Raw genomic sequence first — 27,545 nt, 5'->3', positions numbered from 1 at the left:
TATATCTTTGCCAATTTTCGACAGATTGTTTATTAGAATGCCTCAAAAGATTTGTAGATCAATTCTTCGTCAATTTGCATAAAAATCAGCAGCAACAATTTTTTTCAGATTCTTTGTCATACTTTCGGGGAATCCCCTTAAAATGTTGAAAATCCAAGGAAAGGCTTGTGAGACGCCTTCCAACAATTGTAGAAAGCAATACCCCGAAAATATGACAGATAAGCAGTGAAATAATTCAGAAGGAATCACAAATATTTTGTTTCACCCCACTAGTCTACAACTTCCCTAACTTTCTCCAATTAATCTCAAATGAAACTACAAGAATTTAATTCAATTAGGCATTTATTTTGTAGAGTTTCTGACAGGTCTGAAAGGACGCTTTATTAGTATTCCGCCAAGATAGTGGAATGAGGAGTGTATCTAGTCTGATCTGCGATCTTGGCAAGTATCTAGTAATATTTATGGCTCATTTAGTAAAGTGCAGGGGGAAAAATTGAAATTGAAAAATCCAGGGAAAATTGCACAGTTTCTTCATCATCCTTGCCCTCTAGCCCGCGACGAGTCCCCACCGGGGCCTGGCAAGGAGTGGCCCTACATCTCGCGCCTCTAAATGATTGCCACCTAATTATAGGCCACAATATGCCGCCGCCGCTGGGAGCAACGAGGACAGATCCACAGCCACATCCATATCCACATCCACATCCATATTCGCAGAGACCGACGCGTCGTCTCGGCACGTACCACGTACAATAGTTTACCAAAGGCATTTGGGCCAGAGACGCCTCTGACAGAAGGCCTAATCAAGTGGTAGAGGTTGTTGTTGTTACTCGGGCCAGAGGAGAGCCCAGACTAGTAAATAACAAAAGGAGCCGGCCATAATGCATTGCGAGTTGGTTTCGACCAAAAGTTACCCAGTGATTGTGTTTAAGAGTCGGTCAGAAACATCCATCTTTTAGGCCAAGTTTGAAAGGGTCTTGTCAGGCTTACATTTTTCAGTTTATATTTTTGAAGAACTCTCTCTTATACCCATTGATCGAAAATTCCTACGGTATTAATCAGTGGCCTGAGGAGTGTGCTCAGAAGGCATGCAACCATGCAACACAAGGCACATGTCACAAATTACTTAAAATCAAAGGAGAAGTGGCATCGGAGACGGCGCATGAAATAATCAATTAACATAGATCCACAAAGCTGTCAGCAGTTGACACCTGAAGGCGGCGCCGTTCCCAACCTTTTTTTGTGCGATCTGATCACTCTGATCTTAAAGCGGTTAGGTTTAATTGATGTGTGAGAAAATTATATTATAAACAAGCTCCTTGATGTGTTTATAAAGCAAGTTTATTTTCTATATAGTTTCTGCTTAGATCTTGATATAAGTATAATAGTTTCTTAGCAAATGAATCAAATCAAATATCAAAGTTTACAAGTTTTTAACCTTTTTACTATCTTTGTATATTAATATTTAAACTGCATATGCTTTTGCTAATCTAACCACATCATAAATAATAGATTACTTTGGCGCTGTCAGACTCTATCGCAGGCACTGTCGGGGAGAATAAGTTTTCATGAATAATGATTTTTATATAGTAAGCTTTACGATTGCCACTCGATGCCGTCTTGCAGGCATTTACGGCCATGTAGTGGTAATTCCCAAGAACACGAAATGGGGGTATTTGAATGTTCCTAATATAAAGTCTCATTAGCGACTGGATCGCGTTTAGGGTTAGGGGTGTGGAATCCACCGAATCAGGTGCAATGAGCGCCCATCCAACGCTCGGCTGACCACGTTCCCCTAATTGCATCCCGACACACAACCGGCGGCATACAAATGCAGCATAATCTTGAATTGGAGTCCGGAGTCCGGAGACCGAACGATTACAAGCCGGGCTGTCAGACCAATCCAACATGAGCATTCATCAAAGTGCTAAGTAGGCATGAAACTTTTTCACAGTTGCATTTTCCACTCGCCGATGACTTATTTATGCATATTATCTACTGGTAATGGCAGCCAGACATGGATCCGACATTATGGCGATCGTTTAGCATAAGTGTAGACAATACGACCGATGTCTGTCAACTGCTGGCAGTTCGTCAATCAATTGGCCACCGCCGCTCCTCGACTACTAACTCCCATCTCCGGCCTCCCCATATCCAGTCCGACAGTAGTTAGGTTGTGGCCCCGATGTCTGCAAATGTGTAAACTCACTCGTAATCTCCATCGCCGGCACGGAGCTGCATAACTCGTCTGGGCCTCTCTAAACAGGAACCGAGATCGGGTTTTCCTCGCTGCCAACTGGCAACTTTGTTGCCTATTTTGTTGCCGAAAACAAGTTGGACCGCTCATTAGCTTTGCCTGCCTGCTTGTTGCCTTCTGCCCACACTGCCACTCGCACTGCCCCTGCCCGGTTTCGGAATTAGGCATGCCGGCTTCCCAGATCCAGACCCAGAGGTTATGCACTTGGCCCAGCACTTGCCGCCTAAAGGTATCATTTTGTCATCAACTTTGATGGCCTACATGGCCCAGATGATGGCCATCCAGTCTAAAAATCATATCAAGAAATTGAACATGAACTGCTTTTTAAACATCTAGTCAGACCAGTTCAGACTATAACTCTGTAACTCTACTTCCTTTGGAGAAAGAGTATTAAATAATGTAATGGCAATGGTAAGTGTTATCGACCTTTGGCCTAAACCCATGCCCCAAATGCCAAAACTCTAAACGTGAATCAACTTCTGATATGGTAGCGTGTTGAACAAGCCAAGGTAGCATACCAGTAATCGATAAGCTTCAGCTTCAGCTTCGTCTTCAGCTTTAGGTTCAACTTGAGTTAATTAATTTAATGCTCTGAGCTAATTTCGAGCTCTTGGCTCTTAAGACAGGCAGCCGTATTGGCCAGGTCCTGGGACTCTGGCCAGCCCTTCCGTTTGTTTTCTGTCTAGAACATTTAGTGCCGCCAATTCGTTGGAAAAACCCCTGGCGCAAAAAACAAAAAGCAAAAAACTTTGCAGCGCTCGTAAAATAAAGTTGTAAAATGTATTTTTGGTATATATATATTTTTTGTGGGTTCATACATTTTGCCTGATTTTGTTTTCGATTTCGTTTCAAATGGCTGTGGAGAGTCCAACTGGTGAGCGTAGTTTGCATTTTTATTATTTGCCATATTTGAGAAATGGGATTTCGAGCATCTCTGGCATCTTTGACAGGTCATTTGGGCATATAATTTACGAGATTTCCAGTTAATATGTTGGCATTACTTTTAATACCTCTCGCCGGACTCTGTTCGAGGAGCAGAGTTCCCCCGACTTTGTTTCGCGGGCCCGCCAAAGTCTGGATTATATTTGCCCCAAATGGCAGCTTAATTATATGGCCAGAATCTATCCACGAACAGACCACAAAATACTTATTTTTTTCGCCGATGAGAACAATAAAAATATGGTTTTCTCTTTTTTCGCAATTAAATTGGCTTTTACGAGCAGAAAATTAGTGTAGACGAAGTTCAACTGGCCAAATGGCCTTCGGACCCTGGCAACGCTGCAGCTGCATCTGCTTAAAGTGCCGGTGCTGATAGGCATACCCTACTCCAGTCGGCAAATATATATATGTATGCAACCTGCTAGGGCCATTTGCATCCAAATACAGGCATTATCAGCCCTCGTTCGAAGGCCCCAATTAGAGGGCCCTCAACGAAACAAGCCCCCTTTTCGACCCGGCTATTTTCACCGTTCTAAGCCTCGCTTATTCAATTGAAGTGAATGGCGAAATGGCCATTTGGTGGCCAAAATACGGGCCATTAAACCTTGCACTTCGTTTCAACACAAGTTTGATCTCTGGGCCATGAAAACCGAACCCGATCCCGAAAAAAGTCTCACTCTCGTATGTGTGAAGATTCAATGGCTTTTTAAGTGACTCAAATTATAGGGTATTGCCAATATTGCCAAACAAAAAACAAGGCTAAAAGCAGCAGAAAATTAGTAGCAGGGGGCTCGTAATTGCGAAAAGACAGTTATTTATTATGGACATGGCAGCCCATTAAACACAGAGTGTTGACAAGATCGGAGCCCGGCTCCTTCCGCTTTACATCTAATCATGAAAATACTTAAACTAATAACACTGCCAAGGGGGCCCAGCGGCTATATTCTTCGCCACTCAATTTATTAAATTAGTTAAATATTTATAAAGCTGGACGGAATACTTGTTGCCGCAAATTGTGCAATTGCATGCGATCCGGTGCAACAACAATAGACCTCCCAAAAGATTTGGACTCTTGGCTTTTTCCTTCCTGTTACCACTTAGTTATCGGTCGCCGTCTCGGGTTGCGTTAAAGTGACTCGCCAGCCCGTTTTCTGTTTACATTTCCACAGACACGCAATTTATGATACGGCTTGGGGCAACCATTGTTCATTGCATCGGTGCGGCGGTGGCAGCCTGTATTGCACTTGCCTGGGGCAGATTTATTCGCGAACTCGACTGGAATTCGGCTGGAGTCAAACCGGAGCAGCGCAAAGCACTCACAATTTATGGGAAGCATCTGCCCATAGGTGCTAAGAACTTACTTTATAAACCGAGTGTGTGATTGCTCCTGCCGCGGGCGAAAATGATTAATGGGCTTCTGCAGATACCAGTGTGTAGGTGTTAGCAGTTATCAGCCGCAAAATCTGTAGAATTTCACGCCAGCAAAATGGTACTATACTCTGTCAATTAATAGGCCTCACTAGGGCCAGTTCAAGTCCATCTTGTTTTCCATTTCCTATCTAAGCAACTCAACATGAAAACACATAAGCACTGGTAATAATTTCCAGAACTTATGGACCATTTTCAGTGTCTCTGAGCCAAGTCGCTTTGATCATTTGGATATCTAAACTCGCCAGCGAACAGTTAGTACCAGAAGTAGTTGCATCGATCAGCTGGTTATAGGCCGAATGCAAAACAGGTTTCAAGATGCTCGAATTCCAAGCTGCCTCCTAGACCAACGATATCCCTCAAAAGAGGGTTTTTATCTATGCACAGAAAGAAATAAACAAAATTATTAAAATGAATTAAATCTCTTAGAGAAGACACATATTTTATCAGCGTGTTTATTGAGTCTGAATTCGATTTTTGCCTCAATCAATTTCCATTTTCCAATTGCCTGTAATGGAGTGCGAATCATCATCAAAATATGCAAATTATTAAATTAGATTTTCTATTTATATGTGGGTTTTATTGTGTAGATTGCATGCCGGAATCTATTTAGTGGCTAAGTTCTCGCCGTGATCTGTCACATTAGTACCTGTGCCTGTCCATATTACATGTTTCCCCAGAGTGAGAGAGTTCTGCTCTGCCCAGCCCCCTCATAAATATGTATTGTTCGCAGATAGTTTGGCCGGCAAAGAACAAGTTCCACCGCCCGGTTCCTGGTTACGTCGATGTGCACCCCAGACTGCTCCCCAGACTGCCGTCTAATTAAGCCAAATGATCGGCGGCGATGAAGTCCAGCACGCCAAACCCCCAATTCCTAAATTACCAAATCAAACCGAGGGGCGGCTGCGACTCGACATAATTATAGGTGGCACACACCTTTGTTTGGTCATGTTTGGTTTTATCTTGAACTCCAAAGCGTATCTGCATCTCAATCCGCGGAGCACCCCAAGGCTGGTCTAACCGGTATCGCTGGCCAAACATTAAGGTGATTGATGCAAGGCTCGGTGATCGTTGCTCGGTTCGCATCGATTTTTTGTGCAGCTCCTGACCCCTTCGAAGGCGTCCGGCTAAACGACTTTATTTCGTCTTTAATGTCCAGAATCCAGTGATTGATATGCGCTAGCACTAGCCAGGAGCTCTGGCCGCTCGAGGCCATTAAATAAACATGCAAATTTGAATATTTTCCACCACACGACTCCAACACACACAGTCCAACGCCCTCAACCTGTCACACACAAGCACAGCACACACTCGACTGACTGTCACCCGCAGATCTCCCTGGCCAGCTTGTCTATAAACAATTTCTGCAATTCGCCAGTTCTCGTACCTCAGCGCACACCCCATTCACTTCATTAAAACTTGTTGCGATTCCAATTTTTGTGCTAAGCAAAAAACAGTCACTTCCCCTGCCCCGTCGAGTGCCACAAATTGTTGCATTGAAAATGAAATTGCACACGTTGATTTACATTAATGGAGACTGACCACACCGAGTTGGTCTGTAAGCAGGTACCAGCTCTCCGGCCGCGTTTTCTGGCCAAGTGCGACTAGTGTTTGGGCCAGGAATCATAAATTGCTGCTAAATTGCAACGCTGGAGCATTGGGGTGTCAAGTGAAGGCGAATAAATTATATACTATGGATAGGCCTCTGGTCGGATGAAGAGCAGATTTAGATAGGATGCTGAGTCTGAGTCAAAACAGGGCGAGAAGGATGTCTCAATCATACTTATGAGACTATTCAAACCGGTTCATTAATCATCTTAAATGAGTATTTTAGCCTTGTTAGTTTAGAATACTTAAGCCTCCTTCTTAAAATTTAAGATATTTAATTCACTCAAGACACCTTAGTTTATAGTCCTTAGAAGTTGGAACTTCCCACAAGAACTCATGCTTCCAGAGCCATTTGAACAACTTCGAATCGGTTTTTGTGGCCAGCATTAAATTCGAAATGACGGCAAAGTTTCGGACTCGCCCACACGCAGCCATTCCTGCACATGGCTATATGGGATGGCTATTAACTAGCACCAAAATGCTCGCAAAGAGGATCGTAAAAGCGACCCAGCCTAGCCAGCCAGCCAGCCAAGCCAGCTAGGCTGCTCGCGATTTTTAGCACATTTTTAATTTATTTTCAACATTTTTACAATTCTAAAACATTTTTTGCATCTCGTTCCTGGGCATCAAAGTTGTAAATGTCGCGCAGTGTCGTAAAATATGTGTATGGGAGTGTGTGTGTGTGTGTCTAGGGAGTACGGTAAAATGGTATATGGCGTGTAACGATACGGGGAATACGTATCCGTATGCCGGGGGAACCTCCGAAGGAACTTAACGTTGGGAACGTGCGCGCCTCAAAGGCAAATTACGCTGCGCAGACGCATTTAATGAGCTGCGCGCCGGGCTGAGTTTCTTTTACGACGTTTTGCTCAATTTCTACAATATTTTTGTTAGGTTCTTTACGACTTACGGCTAAGCCATACACTTGAAAAATACAGAGGCTTTGAGCCTTTGCGACTTAGGGGTTTTATTTCGAAAAAGAAATAAAAAAAATTATACTTTCTCACAGTGCTTAGAAATTAATTTAATTCATTTTTCAATAATCTCCCATTAATGATTAAGTTTTGCGGATTTTCTATTTCCATAAAACCCCCAATACGGCCCAAACCGTTCATCATTCGCACTGGCAATTGGTTACCCTTTCGCGAAACTCTTGCAGCTCCACATTATTGGTTTGAGATTTCAAACATTAAATTATAATTTACAACTTTGTTTTTTGTCCGCTGGCTGGCGGGAAGAAACATAAAACTACGTGGAGTCTTTTTAAGTTGATTTTAACAGCGCGTAATTTCATGAAATGCGCATCAAACAGATGGGACTGGCGATGGAGATGGAGATGGAGATGGAGATGGAGATCCATGAAGATGGGTCGCGAGATGGAAGGAAAATATGTATCTGCCTAAGCCTCTGGTGGGTCCTCAACCTCCGATCGTCAGTCCTCAGCGACTGACACCCTTGGGTTCCTTTCTCCATCTCGGCAAAATAATTTAATTAGCTCTGCTTGTGGCTTTTGTGATTGCCTGCGAAACGATGTTGCCGATGATGATTTTAGTTTAAATCGTTTCCGTTTAAATACTTTTTATGCATCTCTGCCAGATATAAACCTGGAAATGAAAACTACGAATCCGCTTATAAATTGCCAACAATTAATAGGTCAAGACCTACTCACATTGTTGTCTAGATTTTGTAATATTCATTTTTTCATCTGCATCTCGGCTATGCAAGTGTAACCTTCAATCGGCTATTGAACCCCCGGCGAATGGAGGCACATGCCTTACACTAGATACACGGCATATGAGTATGTTTGCATTTCCAGCCCAATACGGGGGAGGGGAACTAGGGAAACATATTGCATAATATGCATAACAAAACGAACATTGACGGCTGCGGAAAGAACCCAATCATCATCAAAAACGCTCTGCGAACGTCGACAAAATTCACCTTGAACTTGAATTAGTTTCCGTTGCATTGCTTATTCATATCCAAGTGTTTATATTTAAATGTACACATATGTACAGAGTATGTGTATGTGTCTGCCTGGGCATTTGAATTTCAACAAACACACCGGTTCACAAACAAATGTGCCAAGGGTGGGCACGTGGGGTGGCTGTCCGGTCCCCCCGGTTGCAGAAACCACATGCACCCCAAGTGAGGGAAAGTGAAACTTCTGGGCATTTGAAATGGAAATTGCATCGAACGGGTCAGTTTTGTTTAGGAAATTTTTCCCAAAAATTTTAGCTCAATATTTATTTGATTGAAATTCGCCTGGCACATGCCTATTTGATATTTCAATTTATAGGCCAGAGATAGACTGGAGATTTTAGTTTTCAGAACCAACATTCTATACTAGTAGTAGTAAGTATTATAACTAATAATAGTAAGTACTGTATCTTGTAGTTTTACGATCTTCATTAATATCCAATTACCATCCAATTATAATTTGTTTTTTTATTCCCAGAACCTCTAAAACTTTTACGTTTTAACATGAATAAGCCACTCTTCTTATGAAAATAATATTTATTAAAAAAAACAATTTTTCACTGGGACTGTCTTATAGTTAATTTTATGTAATATTCTAACAAATTCCTAACAGGCAACCATAAAGACAGAGCGATTTATTTGGTAATTTCAGTTCTGCCGCCCCACAGAGTGTTTCGCTCGGAATTTACGAGCGCGGTCATGGTTTTTAATGGGCCCGGGCCGCAGATTCTCCATTTACAATTTCCCCGACATATCTGCAGTTGTTACTTTGGGTATAAAAATGAAATTTTCAGTGCGATCAAAAATTAGCCCACAAATAGTACGTACAAATAGCCCCTGTCAGCCCGCCATTTAACAACTTCGAAAAAATAGCCTCAAACTCAAGAGTTGCTTCACTTGTAACTCCTTTTTTTGTGGTTTGTTCTTATTTTTTATCAACATGTCAATTTATCTTCGCAATACTCGTTCAATACAACTCCAATTATGGGGCAATAAGGCACGTAGTTGACAGATTGGAGGGAATGGCAGGGCTCCCTGGTAGTGGTCCTACCCGAGTCCTAGACGGGCCGCTGCAGACACGTCCGAAGGTTGGAAAATTTATTTACTTGCCACCGACAGCCGCTAAAATTGACCACAGACGATGATGAGAGATTCCGCTTCGCACTTTATTCAGCCGGTTGGCAAGGAAAAAAAAAAACAAGAAATTGTCAGACATGTCGGTGTACAAGTTGTTCTGCCACCACCCACTGTCTATAGGAAATAAAAGAATTTCACAGTTGTCTACAGTGGGAGGCCCCTAAATGGCACTAAATTTAAAGCATTTATCGGAAGATCAGTTCTTATAGATATAGTATCTTATAGATTTTTCTGTCTTTTTATCAATAAAGTACAGGGGTTTACAGTTAGTAAACCCAAAAGACAAAACACTTTAGCATATTCGCACTGTACTTGGTGTACCCTCTAACGGCAAAGTCGAATGCATTTGTTTATGACACACACACACACAAAAACAAGCACACTCACACACGTAACAAGACCACCCCCTGGCCCACCCACTGCCACTACGTCGGTCTCTTTAAGTTTGCTCTCACCAAAGCCCAACAGAGAGATCCCCCTACCGGCCGCCCTCCCCCCCTTTCTATGACATTCGGCACGTGTAAGCAATTTGTTGCCGTAATCGCAAACAAATGCACTCTCAATGCACTCCGCTCTCACGCGCCCTCTCTCTCGCCTTCTGTCTCTCTGGGCCGGTTCTCTTGATTGTTTGGGGCAACGGGCCTTCCTTGGCAACAGAAAGTGCGCAACGGGAACTGCATTCGCCTTATAATATTATATTAATTTATGCTCGAGGGCCACCAGTACGTATACGCAACGTGGGGCGAGCGACTATTTAAGTGAAACATCAACTGCTGAGACGGCCAGAGACAGAATTTCACATTTTTCGAGTCATTTAGCTGGTTTATTTATGGGAAAAGTACAATCGCACAGATAATTTATAGTCCTTTGCCTATTTGCTCATAGGGCTCGGGGCGATGCAACAAAATTATCCAATTATGCTCGGCACATATAATTATATCGTTAATTGTCTTGAGACGAGCATGGATTTATTGCGGTCTCTGCCTGAAGTTATATTATGGGACGGCTATCTCATGGGCTCTGATTTATGGCCAACACGGCGTATGCTTAATGTTTAACGCCACTATCTGCTGGCGAAACAATAATTCAATATATTTATTTTTAATGGCTTACATGCAAATAGCCGTTAATTGGTAAATGCAACTGGCTGGCCAAAGCCATTAAACAATATTTGAAAAACAAACATTTTGATTCAATCGGCGCTCTGTGCGACAATTAGGCAGGTTTTTTAATTCAAATAACATGTTGCCTATCACTCAGGTGACGCGCAATAAATTGCAATTTTATTTTCATATCGATGCAAAAATCCAAATTCAAAATCGGGTCTGTGGTCCGCCGCTTGTGGAGTGTCAGTTTTGTTTTTTTTTTTGTTTTTGCTTTAATTGATTCATTAACTTTACGATTTTTTGTTGCTGGAATTGCGAAAGAACTCAGCTCCAATCAAACACATGTTTGAGAATGAATACTAATATCTTTTTATACGTCGAAATTGTCATGCAAATTGGTATTAGATTAGAGGGGTGCTGCTTAGTTGAACGAGAAATTTAATTGAACGGAAAAGTCTCTGCTAGAACAATATTTAAAATTCCGTCCATAAATTCGCGATTTTGTGTAGCTAAGTACATATAGAATATTTCCAAAAAAAGAACACCCAAAATAGCTTCCATTAGCATTGCTTTTAAATGCAAATAGAGTCAAGGAAAAAATGCGTTAATCCTTTTAAGGATAAAAGCCATAATTTCCCATCGACTGCCGGTATCAACGGATAAATCAAGAGCTCAGGGGTTGAACTGAAAATCAATTTTCGGAAAGCACCCAACACTTGCAGGGACAAGTCCTTGCGCCAGGACACGGGCGTCATATCAACTGATTTATATCACAGTCGCAGCAATTAACGCGAATGTAACGATCGGCAATAAAAGCCAACCAAAAAGGGAAAAACCACTGGGAGGAAAAAGAAATCAACGTTCTTCTGAGAAGAACATTTTTTGTTTGTTTTCATTCTTAATTTTACGAGCGCCAAAAACCTTGCGGGCCAAAACCAAATAAATATGTTTGTCGGGGTAGTAGCAGTTGGGGTAGAAAAACCAGTACTAGAGCAGCTACAACTTGGCTCGTCATCATCAGCGTCAACGTGAACATTTCTCGGACTGGCTCGTAAAAAGCGCAAAAGGAAACTTTACGATGCCACAGTCTAGCAAGCATTTGACATTTGGCCAAAAGGAGGAAGCCAAACTCAATGACAAAACCTTGACTTGGCTCGGAAATCCCTTCGATGATGAATGCAGAAGCCAAGTTCTCAAGCAATTAAGGCACTCAAAGGAGGGATAATTATTTTAAGAAATATTAAAACAAACACATACCAATTTATAGCATTATTACCTTGTTATTTCAACAATCTTTGCATACTTCTTTAAACCAAACCCAATTGCCAATTTATTGTGTTTCCGGGACCTAACCCAACACCCAAGCATGTTCCCAAAATCAATTAACCGCTTCGAAGTATTCCGAGTGCAACATCGTCGTCGAGTCACGTTCTCGCAATGGCTGGAAACCCTGACCGAACTGGCGATAAGGACTGTAAGCCCTTTCCTCTTATCGCGATCACCACATCAGCCGGGAAAAGGGCAAATAAGCTTGCACAAGCGCTGATAAGAATGATAAGCCCAGAGTGGGACATGTGCATTTGAAAGTGAAAGGGAAGTTCCCCCTTCGTCGCCTGCGGCGGTCTTGGCTTTTTTTTCTACCCCTTCCAACCGTTTTAGACCGTCTAAAAATATCCCCCACGAGCCGGTGCTGCCAAAATGTGGACCGGGGTAGCCAGGGATGCATCCCGTGGCATTTCTCAGTCCACCGTCACTGAGGCAACATCTTCCTGCGACAGCTTTCAAATTCTTGGCATGCTGCAGTTTCATCTGAAGCTGAAATTTAAATGAAAATTATATTTATTTATTTGTTGGGCAAATTACCTAACCTAATAAAAACCTAATGACGATATAGTTATACGACTTTTTTGTTAAAGATAACTAATAGTTTACTTAAAGATGCGGTATAATTATTTATTAATTTACTCAGTTTTTGTGTAATTTTGTATATTTTATATTAGTTTAATCATTAAAATATTCTGTACTAAAATTACCCTGATCTTGAAAACACAACTTGGCATTTAAGCAAATCTTCCCATCATAGGTGTTGGGGCGTGCCAGCAATTGGCAGTTGAAATCTGCGACAGCACTGCGTTTCTTGGGATTACAAAGTTTATAAATAGCGGCTATACGTTTGTATAATTGGCTCCTAATTTATAGTTTACTCTCTATAGGCCACGGCGACCCAATAGACGCATCATTAGGAGACGATGCTGCCTTAGGTAATTCACTTCCCTGCCGCAACTCACCTGTTCCTTTTTCTTATTTTTTTTTGCAATTTATGCGCAATTTCTAGCGCTGTCGGCGACATCAACTTTTGAATTGGCGCCAATTGCACAATTTTGATTTTACAAACAGCAATATTTAATATATTTTATATGCTTTCATTTACACAATGAATATTTTGGGAAAATAAAATAAAGTGAAGATTGCCGGAAGAAATAAATTTGGAAAGTTTATGATGACCTGGTTTCTATTTAAATATTTTCACAGCATGGGAAAAATAGTATTTTCAACAATAGTTTATAGAAAATATAAAAATATTCAGCTCAATTGAATGAAAATACTTTTAGGGAATCATTTTGATATTAAAAAGATGTTAAATCTAAAAAGGCATCCATTAAACTGAAACGTATCACTATCGTTGGCAATTGCGCGCCTGACTTCGGAATTTAGCTAATTATTCCAAATGGGATGGCGTTAAGATTTCCTGCCTTTGATATTTAAGCGCCAACGATCTGCCAACAAAGTGCTCCAATCAACTGGCCCGGCATCTTGAACTTGGCATGCCGGACACGTGTAATCCATAAAGAGTTGACGCATTCCCCGAACTTGGCACAATTGGATTGAAAGTGGCAGAAAGGCAACATATCAGGAGACGTGGCGTCTCCCTGCCTGCCAAAATCAGCAAAGTCTGACAGACAGTGGCTATTTTTTCTCACTTTCTTTAGTTGGTTTCAATTCTTTGCCTTGTCAAGTGTTTGATGTCTCTATTAGTTTCTGTCTGGTTGGGAAATTATCATATATGTGAGTATTATCTTAATTCCAGCTCGCTCTAAAGACCTTGTCTAAACAAACTCTAGAACGTGTTGAGCCTGTAATATTTTTAATCTTTAAGATGATAATAATGTAGGTGTTCTATAAGTTCTACTTATCTGAGGTCCTTAATAATTTAATCATTTCTCATGCCAAAAGCTTTCTGTTCACAAACACTAATGGGCAATCAATCTTATTGCACTGTTAATATTCTTATTGTTGAGATATTTTTAGTAAATTTATTGTTTTAAAGCCCATGTGTACCATTTTTCTCACCACTCTAGCCAAAAATCAACCCAGTGACATCTGCAAGACATCTTGGCTCATTTAGCAAGCCTATTAGTGGGAGCAGGCATTTGGGTTCTCTTCCTTTTTTTGTGTTTGGGATGCCTTCATTAAAATGTCATAAAATTAGAGACGAGCCGCCAGAGTTGAGTGAATAGAACTATTTGGCATCTCGATTGCTGCAGTCGCGCATTCCGCGCCAAAGTATTTTTGATGGCAATTAAAATTTGGCTTAATGTGCGGGGCCTATACAAAGTAACAGGGCATAATGCACTCAAAGAAACAAATTTCAGACAATTAAGACTATTATACTAGGTGTGCCAACACGTGGCCGCAGAAATGCTAATTTGTTTTGAGAAATCATAATTTTGGGACTTCCATGACAAAAGCAGCAATGTCAACACCACTTTTCATATAATTAGAGGGTCTACCGAAAATTACTTAAGAGTTAGTGCGAATGTTTTCAACAAAATGGGACAGTGAAACAACTTAATATTCAACAGTAGTTTTTACATAAACTGCAGCGCAGTACAAAGTATAAAATGGTATTTGAACAATTGCCCTATATACTTGTACTCGTACTTGTGCATTTTTATAAAACCCAGAGTCACATAAAGCTCTTGTCAATAGAGCAACAATGATGCGTAACAAACATTTGATAAGCTCTCAGAACGAAGGTGAACAAACAATTTGATAATGGCGGCTGGCAAAAAAAGTGTATTATAAAGTGCTTGACAGCTCCAGCTCCAGCTCTAGGCCAATCTAAATCCAGTAAAATGGCTACCCTAACAAAAGTCGAGTTACCAAACTCAGAAAAAACGTATCTAATCTTTGGTAATTTGTATCCCCCAATACTGTGAAACAAAAAAAGACTACTTAGAAAAGGAAGTTTTATTACGGGGAACAAGTTGAAGTTGAAGTCAAATGTTAAGTTCAGACCGTAAAAAAAGCAGCGACAGCGCGGCGATCATAAAAATAAATCTACAGAAAAACCTTGTTATTTTCCATAATAAAAATAAAAACTATATAAATGCATGCAAAACGCTAGAGGAAAGTCGGAAAGTTGAGGGGAACAGCGTGTATACGCACAAGTATGACTGAAATATTACTACAAGTTCAAGTGAATAACGACAAGGATACGCGAGGATTTCGGGAACGAGGCAGGACTCTAGACGGGGTAACGACAACGAGAACGACAACGGGAACGACAACGATTACGAAAACGACGACAAAGACGAGTACGATGCTTTCGCCTTTTTCTTTATATAACTCGTAAAGTCTCTCGAAAATTGCAAACGTTTTAATTTTGAGATTAAAACTGCTTTCGTGCCAGGCTTAACAAGCTTAACTTGGCTAAAAGCAAGCCAAAGGAAACAAAGCTCTTCGCCGGCAAACTGGCATATACTTCCGCGTTCTGGCTCCAAGGACGAGAGCTCCATGCCCCACTACAGTCCCTCCCAATGGTCGTAAAACGGCTGCATGCTACATGCACTTTTATTAGCCTTTACTGCAGTTGTGTTGACGAATGCACAAAGAGCTCTCCCAGTCCCAGTCCTCTTCCCAATTCCGCCAATCCCCCGAACGAGCTGCGGCGATGAAAGGAAAGCTCCCAGGTAAAAGGTGAGCCAAGGCGGAGGATTGTCCAAGGAGCCAGGAGCTACAGCGGCGGATATTGGCCGAGGGTTTAGTGTTTGCGAATTTAACTCAATTGAAGGTGAGGCAATGAATAACAAATGAAAAGGCGAATGCAATCTGGCGATGGTTACTTTCAAACTTTACGGCTTCAATAGTTATAAACGTCGGAGCTATTGTTGGGGAAACTGTTCCGCATTGGGGAATTTTAATCAGTATACATTTTTCTTTTCTTTTACAAAAGGTTTATAAAATAAGGTTTATTGGAAATAGTTAATCTATATATTAAAAAGAAAGCTTATTAAATTTCAATCATTCTTAAAATTTTGATTGTTTTTTTAAAAAGAGTTAGAAATTTATAGTCACTTGACTATTTAAACCCAACTTTTGTAGGCACATATTTCATATTTAGTAAAAGGTATTAAAAATAAACTCATTAAAAAAAAAGTTATAGACTAGACATGTAAGAAGAATAATTTTTTTCTTTAATAAGTATAACTGATCGCTTTTCGGAAAGCATCATTTGTTATAGAATAAAAATATCCCGAATGCTTAACCCACAGTAATCACTTAGACAACCAGCTCCAGGGAAACTCATCACATCTGCTGCGTCTGCTGTTGTGGCTCATTAAAACACTGTTTCAGCTCCTTTCTATTTCCATTCCCGTTGCCAAAGATTTTATATTGTCTTCGCAGCGTGAATTTGCATTCTACACCCAACCCAGTTCGGTCGTCAGTCCGTCCCTACCGAAAGATATATACGTATTCCGGACCAGAGTGCGGAACAGAGCAGAACAGTATGAGCAGAAAGATACCACAAAGCATTCCGATGCTTGCTTCATTTACCACATTGCCCCATGCGAGAGGATTTCATCAATTCGTGCTCCTTCTGGTGGCATTTGCCTGCCACTTACTCCTTTCGGTGCATGCTGGAACATTTTGAGTTGAGTTGCCATTTTGTGGATATGTCGATTTATTATTTTTTATTGTTGTTACGTTTTACGACTTTCCTGACTGCCGACGGGGCAGATCTGCAGATATTTCGAGAAATTTACGGCTTTTCTCATCTTTTTTGGTAGCTGGCACATAGCAGGCTCTGCTCTGCTCCGCTCTATCCATCCAGCTGCAAAGCTCAAGGAAATTTTATCAAAATATTTCGCCAGCATCTCGCCTGCATTTCGTTCTTTATTGCTCAAGTTAATTTTACAACACGATGTCAAAGTGCCCAGCACGGAGAGAGTCTTCTCTTCGTTTATTAGCAGCTGCCGAATGAATGAGTTTTATCTGCTAAATATTTTGGGATAAAGAGTTAAAAGGTTTTCGTTATTTTGGCTATCTTGATCTAAAAGTTATACCTAAATAAGTCAAAATTATTTTTTAGAAAAATAATTAAAAGCAAAATGATGTTTAGATGTCTATATAGTCTATAAGAAGTCTATATTCTTTTATTTTAGTTTTAGAAACACACTTACTATTTGGTTTATAAAGATATCTCATTTACATTATTACTTACGTATACGTGATATTTTTCTTAAATCAAAAAAGGCACCTATTAAGAAGACAATCGTAAACTAGCTAAAAGAATTACAAAATTCTTAGATGCTTTTCTTATTTAATTCAATACATAATACCTTTATGCTCCATAAAAATTGAAATAAAACTAAGCATAAATGACATTACGTATACGTAATCCCAACAATAATTGATAGTTTTATATAAAAATGGAAAATCATTGGCTAAGAAAACTATCTGTGCTAGAGGAGAGGTGTCTTGGCCATGTAATGCTTGCCAATTGGTACAAAGAACTATATAGATGTACTGTATGTATGTGGGAAAGTTTCTCCGCCCGAGCAGCTGCAGTTGCTGGAACGGGAGCTTCGTGTCGCTGCAACAAACTCATAAAAAGGCGCAGAAAAACGAGCAAGAAAACTTGGCTAACGACTTAAACGATGGGAGTACGGATAGTGGAGTGGGGCCGATTGCAGAGCTCTGCAGAGGAGCGAGGACTTTCGTGAAAGGACTCGGTGCCGAAGAGCCAGAGCTCGGATATTGCCGAGTGGAAGGTTAGCTGCAGTTTGGACAGTAATAAAAGTAATAACAACACCAACACCACTGCATCTTGTGCAGCAACTTCCCTATATACATACATACATATATGCATGTATATGTATGTGCTTGTATATAACACCGTTTATATACATACTTCTCTGAGCTTGGATTTGTGTACCTTCCTCTCCTGCCACATGGCCCTGCGCAGAGTCGGTTTATGCGCGTTAATGGCATCGTTTACTGGCTAACTGTACATGCATATAGACGTGCATCTAGCCAAACAGATCTACATACTTATATATATGTATATATATTGTGTGTGTGTTTGCATCTTGGTGGGTGTGGCAGTGCAATAACGACAGCTGCAGCCACTTCATGAGGCGAACAAAATATTCGTGCTAGGTGGGCGTTACCAGCATTTCCCGAGCAGCTTATGTACATCTGTCTATAAATAATGTCTATATTATAAGAAATGGCATCAAAAGTGTTTAAAATGTAGGTGTATCTGAAATATTATTTTAACTAAGTATTTTTTATGAAATAAATATCATTTGTAATCTATGTACTTCTTAGCTAACCAACTAATCATTTCTGTATATGTAATTGGAGTGGAAATATAATGCATTTATATAAAAGCCATTTTCTCAGCAAGATCTGATTAGATTATTTTCAGTCCCCTCGAATTATTGCTATTAAAACAATCCCCACTCCCTCATGCAATTTTAATACACAGACCGGCCCAAAACGATCAGGGCTAATAAAATTGTTTGGGTGTTGTGGACATGGTTGCAATACGGCGGCAATAAATCAATTTATTAGATTTATTAGCGTCTAATAAAGTAATTTGAAAACATAAAATGGTAACAAAACTACAGCCATGCGATGCAATGCAATGCTCGGCCCACTAATGGCTTAATTACTAAATTAAAAAGCCAGTAGAGACAGCAGCGTAGCGAAGAGCAAATGAATGGGCGAATTGAAAGGACAGGAAGCGGAGCTGTTCCGAAAACGTGTTTCGAGTCGAGCTGGTGCACGCAAAGTGAGTGTACCAATGCAAATCTTGCATCGCCATCTCCCTGCAACATGCAACACCACAAGGAACGGCAACGGCAACGGCAACGGGGCAACAGCAACAGCAACTCGCACGCCAGCAACAACATCAGCATTTAAGGAGCAGCGCACAGAGAGCCATAATAAAACGGGCCAATGGATATGAAGCTCCGCCTACAACGAAACTACCGACAACGATGACGACGACGATGTGGCAGTGTTGTTGTTGTTGCTGCTGTTGCTGCTGTGGAGGTAACAAGAAACAAGAAAAACGAAAAAAAAATGGCCGGCGATACGAAGAGCATAATGGCATAAGCTCGGCCACCGAAAGAGAGAAAGACAAGAAAAGAAACAAAAAAAACAAGCAAAGACAACACCAGTGGCCACATAAATAAACCAGACATAGCTTACATATACAAGATATAGCGTACATATATATTAATAAAATTCTGCATTCGATTAAAAAAGATATAATGAAATGTATTTTGCGATAATAAAGAGTAGGATTAAGTTGCAAGAGAAGAATGTACCATTTTAACAAAATATTTAGAAGAGTTTACAATATGATCTTCAATCTTTAACTTTAGAAATATAGAGATTAAATATAGCGATTTTTCAAAATTTACATAATTTTATCTGATAACTACCTACACCTATGTTATAATATACCCAATATATGGGATGATTTTAAAAATATATTCATTTAATATATTATTTTTTACAAAAAAAACAAGATCTGTAAGATATCTTATATACTACGTTAAAGATATACTGTACTACTATACTATATACTATATTATATAGTATGTTCAAAGTATTTATGCAATTGTATTATCACTATTTTGGAAAAGAAATAAAATATTGAAAGCTTTTTACAAGCATTAGTTAATAGATTGTAAACTAGCTTGTAATAGTTAGTTTTATGGGGATTCCCAAAACACCATCTTAATTGAATTAATTGAAACAACGACTGACCCGAAGCAATGTCTGGAGAATAAATGAAATGCGATGCCAGGGGCGGCAATTTGTTCGATATCTATTGGCTGGCTCGGATTGAGTTGCAATTTGTGCCGACGTTTCTGCCGCCATGTTTACGTTGCACATTGCCATTGCCTTGTCTGAAGCGAGGCACTTTTGCAGATAGGCGAAATTCAAGAAACAATGGACTCTGATGGGGCACCCAAGTCGAAATGGTTGTTTATGTGGGGAAGTAGGAATTTGTCAATGAGACTGATTTGGAAATAAATAAACAGATCGATTGCCAGTCTTTGATGAATGGAGAGCTTGTGATTGCTTGTGATTTGCTTTGAAATTTGACCAATTTCTATTCATTGCATTCGTTTCAGGCCAAGACGTTTTCCTAGACTATTGCCAAAAACTATTAGAGAAATTCCGCTATCCGTGGGAGCTGATGCCGCTCATGTATGTGATATTGAAGGATGCTGACGCCAACATTGAAGAGGCTTCCCGGCGAATCGAAGAGGGTAAGTCAACCGATCGGTTAATAGCTTTTTAGCGAACATATACCCACCTATATACCTGTAATAGCCAATCTGGTACTCGTATTAAATGGCGAATGTCTTTCGATCTGATTCAAACCAGGCCAATACGTTGTGAATGAATACTCCCGTCAGCACAATTTGAATATCTATGACGGGGGTGAGCTGCGCAACACAACGCGGCAATGTGGATGATAATTTTTCATGAACTAAACTAAAGTAACGATAATTGCGATAATCCTTACTTTAATCCGATACAAAATATTTATTGTTCAGCATCACATAGTAGCTTAATGCTTCGGTGAGATCGCGCGCGAATTTAATTGTTGTCGTAGCTTAAAGTGGAGTAACGTAATGTCCTTAAGATGCGAAAACCTCTGTATATATTCCGAATTTATCGGTAAGCTAATGCGCAACGTGGATTTCAACAATCAACAAGCCAAATATGTCGATGGGTGATCGCTGTGACCGCTGATTCCGCACTATTTCTTCAATCAACATACCCCCTAAAACCCGAGATGTCTGATGTCTGGCCATCAATCATCAATCAACAATCAACAATATCTTCATCTTCAATCAACAATCCCCCCAAACGGATCAATATCAACAATCAACAAAACTCTTGCCGCCGGTTATATATTTTTTTTTATCGAAAATAACTCCGTAAAAATCAACGATCAACATTGCAACATAAAGTTCAACAATTTCTTCACATCGGTTGTATAGCTTTAGTTTAAGCATATTTAAGATTTGCTTTACTTAATTATTTAGATTACTTCTGGGTTTGAATGCGATCTTATAGTTACGGATATTGAAAGCGCCCTAAACCAGTCATTTGTGTTACTCTTCGGTTACTTTGGTACTTAATTGGGAAGAAGTACAGCAAAATATTTCAAATTAGCCATCAGATAGTATCAGAGAGGAAATAATATTCTAAACTCATTCAAATAGGCTTGTCGTTAATCTCAAAAATCTCCTCTATGTGTAAATTTGTATCTTAACAAGGAAATTAGCAGCCCGTGGAATAATGTATTTATGTACTTCCTGGGGGAACTTGGTATCAAAACAAAACAGTTGTGAGATGGTGCACAAATAAAATAAATACTATATATTTAGGTTAACTCTATCGATGTCTTGCGAAACTCTGATTGTAATATTTAATAACAATAATTCTCATCGACATTGTATAATATTGTTATCAACTTAAGTAAGATTTAGCCGAACAGAATATTATAAAAAGGATAAACCTGAAAAGTCAGAAATAAACTATTTTCCTTAAACAGAATCGTTATACGGTTGAAAGTTTCAACTTGAAACACAAATTCCCTTTCAAAAATTATTTAGAGTTATATACTTTGCTGAAAAAGAAAGAAGTGTCAGCTGGTGTTTGTTTCGTTGATGACATTAAAAATGGCAACGATTGCTTTTCAAGTTGTTGCCATTTCACGAATCCATTACCATTGCACGTCCCAGCAGCAGCGATATTTGGGAGCTGGGCTCTGCGACCTGGGCCCTGGGACCAAAGGACCAGGGAGATGGAAGTTACTTGTGTCGCCACTGCTGCCGGGATCGTAAATGCATCATTAAACCGAAAAATGCATGCGAAAAATTTACGACGATGCCAACACCGTGGCGCAAAGGACCTGCACTTGAAACAATACTCTAAGAAAGTTTCAGCTTTTAAGGAAAATTTATATTTATTTATTTTTGTTTTGTTTACTATTTATGTAAAGAATATATAATTTTTTAATACCTACTAATGTTTACTTTTAATGATAATCATTGTAATTTCTTATATCCTCTTAAGATTACGTTTTTTTTCTTATTTTGAGTGTGAAACTCTAAATTGTTCCCACCATTTGGAGAACCCAAACTCTAGTCCTTCATCCTCCGCCAGGTAGCTGCAATACTCCGGCCGTAACAGCTTCCCGGCACTAAACACGTCGAAATGGAATTTAGGATTCTCTGGGCAGGAGACTGGATGGGCGAATCTTCGGGTTACTGTGGGTAGGCAATGGCGACGTGTAAATGTGGGCACCATAAAGCTTAAAAGTGTTTATGGTTGAATTGCGAGCCAAGTGAGGAAAGGAATCACTCGACATGTAGAGGGATTTGATGCCAAAGAATTGGGGTTTTTTATTGAAAATGTCAAGCTGCGATTGGAATTATCAGCAGAGTTTATTAGTTTTTGAAAATAATTAAATATATGAGACTCCATTAGCAACCAAATTAGTTTCCCATTTCACCCTTTTCTCAGTCTCCTTTATTATAATATATTTTATAAAACTCGAATCGCATGACTCAGTGGGTGCAGCAAACTAGAATGGAATCTAACCCATTCCAATGACTTTATTTTACGACCCATTCTCATATCCTTGCGTTCAGTCATATTTTAGCGACGCCTTTCTTTGTTTTCCCATAAAAAAATAGACTCGCTAGTATACCATTTTGTACGGGAGGCCATAACGGGCTGTGAGCCATATCGGAGTCATCATCGTCATCATCTTCATATGGCCGCCCAGGCAGCTCAGTTTGGTTTAGTTCAGTTTTGCGGCCGGGCGAGAGTCTTGTACAAATTCCTTTCCACTTTCATGCCAAACATTTACCAATGCTTATTAAAAACTATAGGAAAGTGCAGACCCAGCGGCAGCAGGAAGCAAAAATTTCCAGCTTTACGACTTCATATTGTGGGTGGATCTTAAAATATTTGTGCAGCGTCAACTTCTACTCCACTTCCACCACCACTTCCACTGCCACCCACCCACTTGCCCCATCCAGTTATGCTACTGTCATTTTTAGTGCCCCGCCGACTTACAAGCTGCCACTTGTGCCAGACATCTGATCCGGCTTACATATAGACAATCATGATTTATCTTGGCCATGGTCCGGACTCTGGACACTGGACTATGGACTCTGGACTGGCTAAATAATAAGCAACCAGTTTGTCATAAATGCCGCTGGCGTAATCGGGCTGGACATAGTTATCCATAATATTGTCCACGCACCCGGATGACTCTTATTCTTCCTGTCGCCTCCGAGTCCCGGCCAAAGTCAATTCAACCGTGAATTTAGTGTCGGGGTTTGTGGCCTGCAAACTGGAAGATTAAAAACCTTTGAAGAGTGCCAGGAAGCACAACTAATTTGGGGCTTAGAGAACCCGAGTAATGTCCTGTCATTAAACTAGAAGACTTAAGCTCTATCTAGGTCATAGATTGGGGTTTTCTTTAGTTTTTTTAAGCCTTTATTGATTCTTTTTAAACTTAGGACTTAGGACTTGAAATTGGGAAGAAAGGAAATAAATAGAAGTACAATTTAGAAGTTAAATCCTCAAATAATAAGACTTCGTATTTTGTCTTCATTGTTTTGCTAACTGATTCTAAAACTAACTAATTTCCATTTTTACCATTTCGGATTATATTGAAAGAACTGCTTAAGAATTCCAATGCTCCTCCATCCTTGACTTATTTGACTGCCCTCCCAATGGCAAATAAATTCCAAAGCAGTGAGAAATCATCGAAGTGGGAAGGAAGAGGAGGGCAGTGCTCCTGTCACGGCTCAAGCTGCCCAGAATGCATTCCTCTAATTAACCCAACGCCAAGACCCTGTTTATGGACTAGCCCAATGCGAACTGGCTATATATTAACAAGTACTTCGGCTAGCTAATCCGGCGGGAGGGGGCAGCCGGACTGCCCTCTGGCCCCGCTGCGTACCTCAGGTCACAACTTTTTTACGACTTTTTATTATTTCGTCAAATTGCACAATGGGCGGGCGGCATTAGTTGCGACTAGGTTGGGTCTGGCATTGACTGTACCTATGCCCCTATATCTTCCAGCCTTCACCGGGAAAAAGGGAGGAGTGTAAGGAGGCACGCTCATGCGTAATACTCCCAAGCCCCCTCACCCATCTTGTATGCTCTGGCCCTGTTTAATGCATTCTGCAGTTGGCGGAAGAAAAAATCCCATTAAAATTAAGTAAAATTGCAGCAGCAGCAGCAGCAGCGTAATCGTAAAAACTTGGCATTTTGATGTTGCAGCAAGCAGTAAAATTTTGAAAAGTTTTTGCCACGCAGATAAGGCGAGGAGTCAGCCGAAGACAAAGGCTCAAACTGGAATTGGGATATACTATATGGGATGGGGATGGAGATATGGGTATGGGGGCATGGGTATATGGATGTGGATCTAGGGGCGTGTCAGTTTGGAGCGTACGTTCCTTCGAGATGGAGGCAGGAAGGAGGTTTATTGTGTGAGCACCGTGCGAAGGTTGCACATAAAGTGCATGCCGAGGCCATAGGTGGGCCGTATTCTCAGCTCAGAGTCCGTAAGCCGTAGTGCGGAGTCCTAGGTCTTGAGTCGGGGGTCTCCGGAGCCACATGTGCCTTTCAAAATGGCGCATTTCTTGGCCGGGTGGCATAGACATTAAGTGCCGGCCGTAGTTAATGTTATGGCTTTAAAGTTTTATACTCTCCTTCCATTTAAAATCTGTAAAATAAACTATTTAAGGTGGAAAATATATATAATACTTTAGTATAAAAATTAAGCTTAAAGGATATCTTTTAAAATGGTAGAATCCTACTTAAGAGTGTAAACCAAAAATTCACGATGATTATAGTAGAAAAAATACTCCACAGGACCTCTAAAGCGACATTCTCTATAGGAATTTTGATGCTAAAATTATTTTGGAGACAACTTTTAGCCAAGATCACTTTTTAATCGCTAATCCCTTGTCAATCCCCAGCACGCGTGGAGATAAACCGCATTGTAGCCCAGATCTACTACAACTACTACACCCCGATGGCTCTGGTGAATGGAGCCCCCATGTACCTGACCTACCCGAGCATCGAGCAGAGTCGCTACGGAGCGCACCTGCCGTTCACCCAGATCCGACCACCGACTCCCGAGCCTCTGGCCTTGAGTCGTTCGCCGAACAGTCCCGGCGGAGCGGCGGCCCATCCTCTCCAGAAGCACACGCAGTCCCTGCCCCAGGCGCATTCGCGTCCGGGCAGCAGCAACGGCACCGTGCACTCCGCCGCCTCACCCACCATGGTCACCACGTTGGCTACCACCTCATCCACGTCCACGACGACGCTCAGTCGCAGGCAGAGATCGCGATCAGCCACGCCCACCACGCCGCCACCACCTCCACCGGCGCACAGCAACAGCAATGGGGCATACCACCACGGCCACCATTTGGTGAGCTCCACGGGCGCCACGTAGCAATATCGCAACGTTGCTGCCGCCGTGGCAGCAGCAGCAGCGGCAGCTGTCCTTTTTGTGTAAGTAGTTTTTTCAGGATTAAATTATAAGCTTCTATTTTTAAAATATAATATTTTAATTAATTATACATATATTTCGTTTAAAACTATACCCTTTTTTCCCTAAGATCCTTACATTCTTCTGAGATAAGCCTTACATCAGACTATCCAAGGTTGGAATAAATTAGATTGTTCCCTATTTCCGTTTCCGTTTTTGTGTCCATGGCCGCTTCCGCTTCCGCTCCTCCACTCGCAGCTCATTTCGCATGCTGGCCCAGGCGCGTTGCCTTTAATCAAATCAATTTCGTAGCATAGTTTTATGGCCACAATTTGGGCTGCCGGCTCGGGCTCTGTTAGCCAAGCAGCAGGACCTGCTCCAGATCCCTACGAACGCAAACTTTCATCTGTCGAACGGGTTGTGGATGTCTGTGTGTGGGTGTTGCACTTCCGTAGTGCGCACGAAAGTATGCAATGGCTTTTTCATCATTTGTTCTGATGACTGTGCAACGTGGGCACAGAGAGGCAGCAACAAAAGCTGCCACCAGATGAAAAACAATTCCTCTTTTGCCACCACCCCCCCACCATCGTTTCGCCCTGACAATTGAAGCATTTTGCCATTTTCTTGGTGCTGCTGTTGCAGTTGCTTAATTCAGAGGCAAGTGTCGAATTTCCATGCTGGCTGGCGCATTTTTGTTTATATTTTCATTGGGACGAGGAGCAAGACGAGCTTGTGTTTTGTGCTTCCCAGCGTTTAAGCATTTTGTAGCCTTTTGTTTTGCTAAGCGATTTGCTTTAATTAAAAACTCAAGTGGCGCCAGAAGCGGCGAGGGCTTCTCCAGTTTCCCATTTTCGACTGGATGGGATCGGGGGGATGGGTTCTTCTTGCTATTTTATTTTTTTTTAGGTCTCAGGTTCGGAAGCGGGCAACATCCAAACATCAAAACTTACGCTTCTTTATTTTCTCCCTTACTCCTTTTTTTTTATTTTACGATTCTGCCCGACAGACCACGAAGACGACACTTCAGAATGCATATTTCAATGTTTTGGTCTCGTCTAAGGTAATAAAATATTCGCACTCGAGAATTATGAAAGAGGAGCGAATTGGCATCTAAATCTTGTCTAGAAACTGTGGCCCTTCGATTGTTCTGCGCCCATTAAAAACTCAAGTTGGGGAAACGCAACTGAACTCTGGTGTCACCTCTTACCGCACTCCTGTGGCATGACTGCAACAACATATACTTGCATCAAAGGGACGCAACGCAGTGTTCAGTTTTTATGGGTCTGGATCATAAAACAGAAACTGAATCGCACGAGAGCTGCGTGAAAATATTTTTTCCCTGCTTGTAGTCGTAGTAAGAAGTATTTCTGCCCTGGTCTAAGCCTAGAACCCCGGGCCGCAATTAAATTTTTTTCTCGTTTTCCGTGCCACAGGGCGAGACTACAAAGTCGGGCGGTGAGATCTCGTAAAACTATTTCAAAAAGTTCATTTAACTCTGTGACGAATGGGGGATCTGCCAAATCAAACTTATTAAAAGGACTCACTCGAAAGTCGAGAAAAAAGGAAGCAAACATCATCGGCAACAACAAACAATTATTCTGGCAAAACTCAAACTCATAAAAGCGGGCAAACAATACCGAAAACTTTTACGAGCCTTGGGGAGATCCTGCGAGCAGCAGTTCCTTCCAAGCATTTCATTTTGCAGGACGTCAGCAGGAGGAGCAGAAAATATCCTTTCGAATGGCACTTCAATTCCGTTTCAAGTCGCTTTTGTTGCCGTGGCCAAAACGGCAATAAATGCATAAGTTTCCATTTTACGATATTTTGTTTCCATTTGCTTCCGTGCATTTTCCCAGACAATGCGGACTCACCTTTGAGACACTAACAGCTGCGGGAAGTTCCTGAAGAACATCTTCATATTCTCTGCGTAAAGAAGTCTAATTTTATTCGAGAGGCAAGTGAAACCCCTAGAATCGACTAATGTTTTGGCACATCAAAAGTGACAACCAGACAAGGAATTTAAGGCACACGCGACAGACATCAAAGTGACATGGTCCTCATACTATATGACTATAAAATGCTATTTTAAAATAATTGCATTCACATTTAGAAACTTCTTTTCAATTGAATAGATTAAGATGCTTCGTAGGGAAAAACCAAAATTATTAAATGGCGTGATATAGCTTATTCTGTACAGATCTCACCCAATCGTTAAGGGCCGATCATAAAAACCGACTTCCGTTTCAGGCGTCCA

At 40.9% G+C, this 27,545-nt stretch overlaps 1 protein-coding gene and 1 long non-coding RNA gene across 5 annotated transcripts in view; one reads left to right on the top strand and one right to left on the bottom strand.

Moving 5' to 3' along the window:
• The window catches only part of LOC6499358 (protein doublesex), a 37,049-nt gene that overhangs the window by 6,555 nt on the left and 2,949 nt on the right, over positions 1 to 27,545 (top strand). For 2 of the 4 annotated variants that reach the window (XM_014910547.3, XM_032449744.2), the window contains exons 3-4: positions 19,890 to 20,027; positions 24,777 to 25,314. In XM_014910547.3, coding sequence (XP_014766033.1) covers positions 19,890 to 20,027; positions 24,777 to 25,255 — 617 coding nt within the window. In that variant the 3' untranslated portion in view covers positions 25,256 to 25,314. Of the gene's footprint in view, positions 1 to 19,889; positions 20,028 to 20,091; positions 21,328 to 24,776; positions 25,315 to 27,545 lie in introns of those variants that run through there. The other 2 variants (XM_014910546.3, XM_001954765.4) reach the window with 2 other exon arrangements.
• On the bottom strand, positions 7,777 to 9,261 carry LOC116654533. Its single transcript, XR_004309757.2, has 3 exons — positions 8,171 to 9,261; positions 7,899 to 8,113; positions 7,777 to 7,846 (listed from the first exon to the last, which is right to left on the bottom strand). It is a non-coding gene; the product is annotated as an uncharacterized LOC116654533 (long non-coding RNA).

The sequence above is a fragment of the Drosophila ananassae genome, chromosome 2L (genome assembly GCF_017639315.1).
Source record: "Drosophila ananassae strain 14024-0371.13 chromosome 2L, ASM1763931v2, whole genome shotgun sequence".
Lineage (NCBI taxonomy): Eukaryota > Metazoa > Arthropoda > Insecta > Diptera > Drosophilidae > Drosophila > Drosophila ananassae.
The sequence above is the reverse complement of the archived record's forward strand: the minus strand, read 5'-3'. Positions and strand labels throughout refer to the sequence as shown.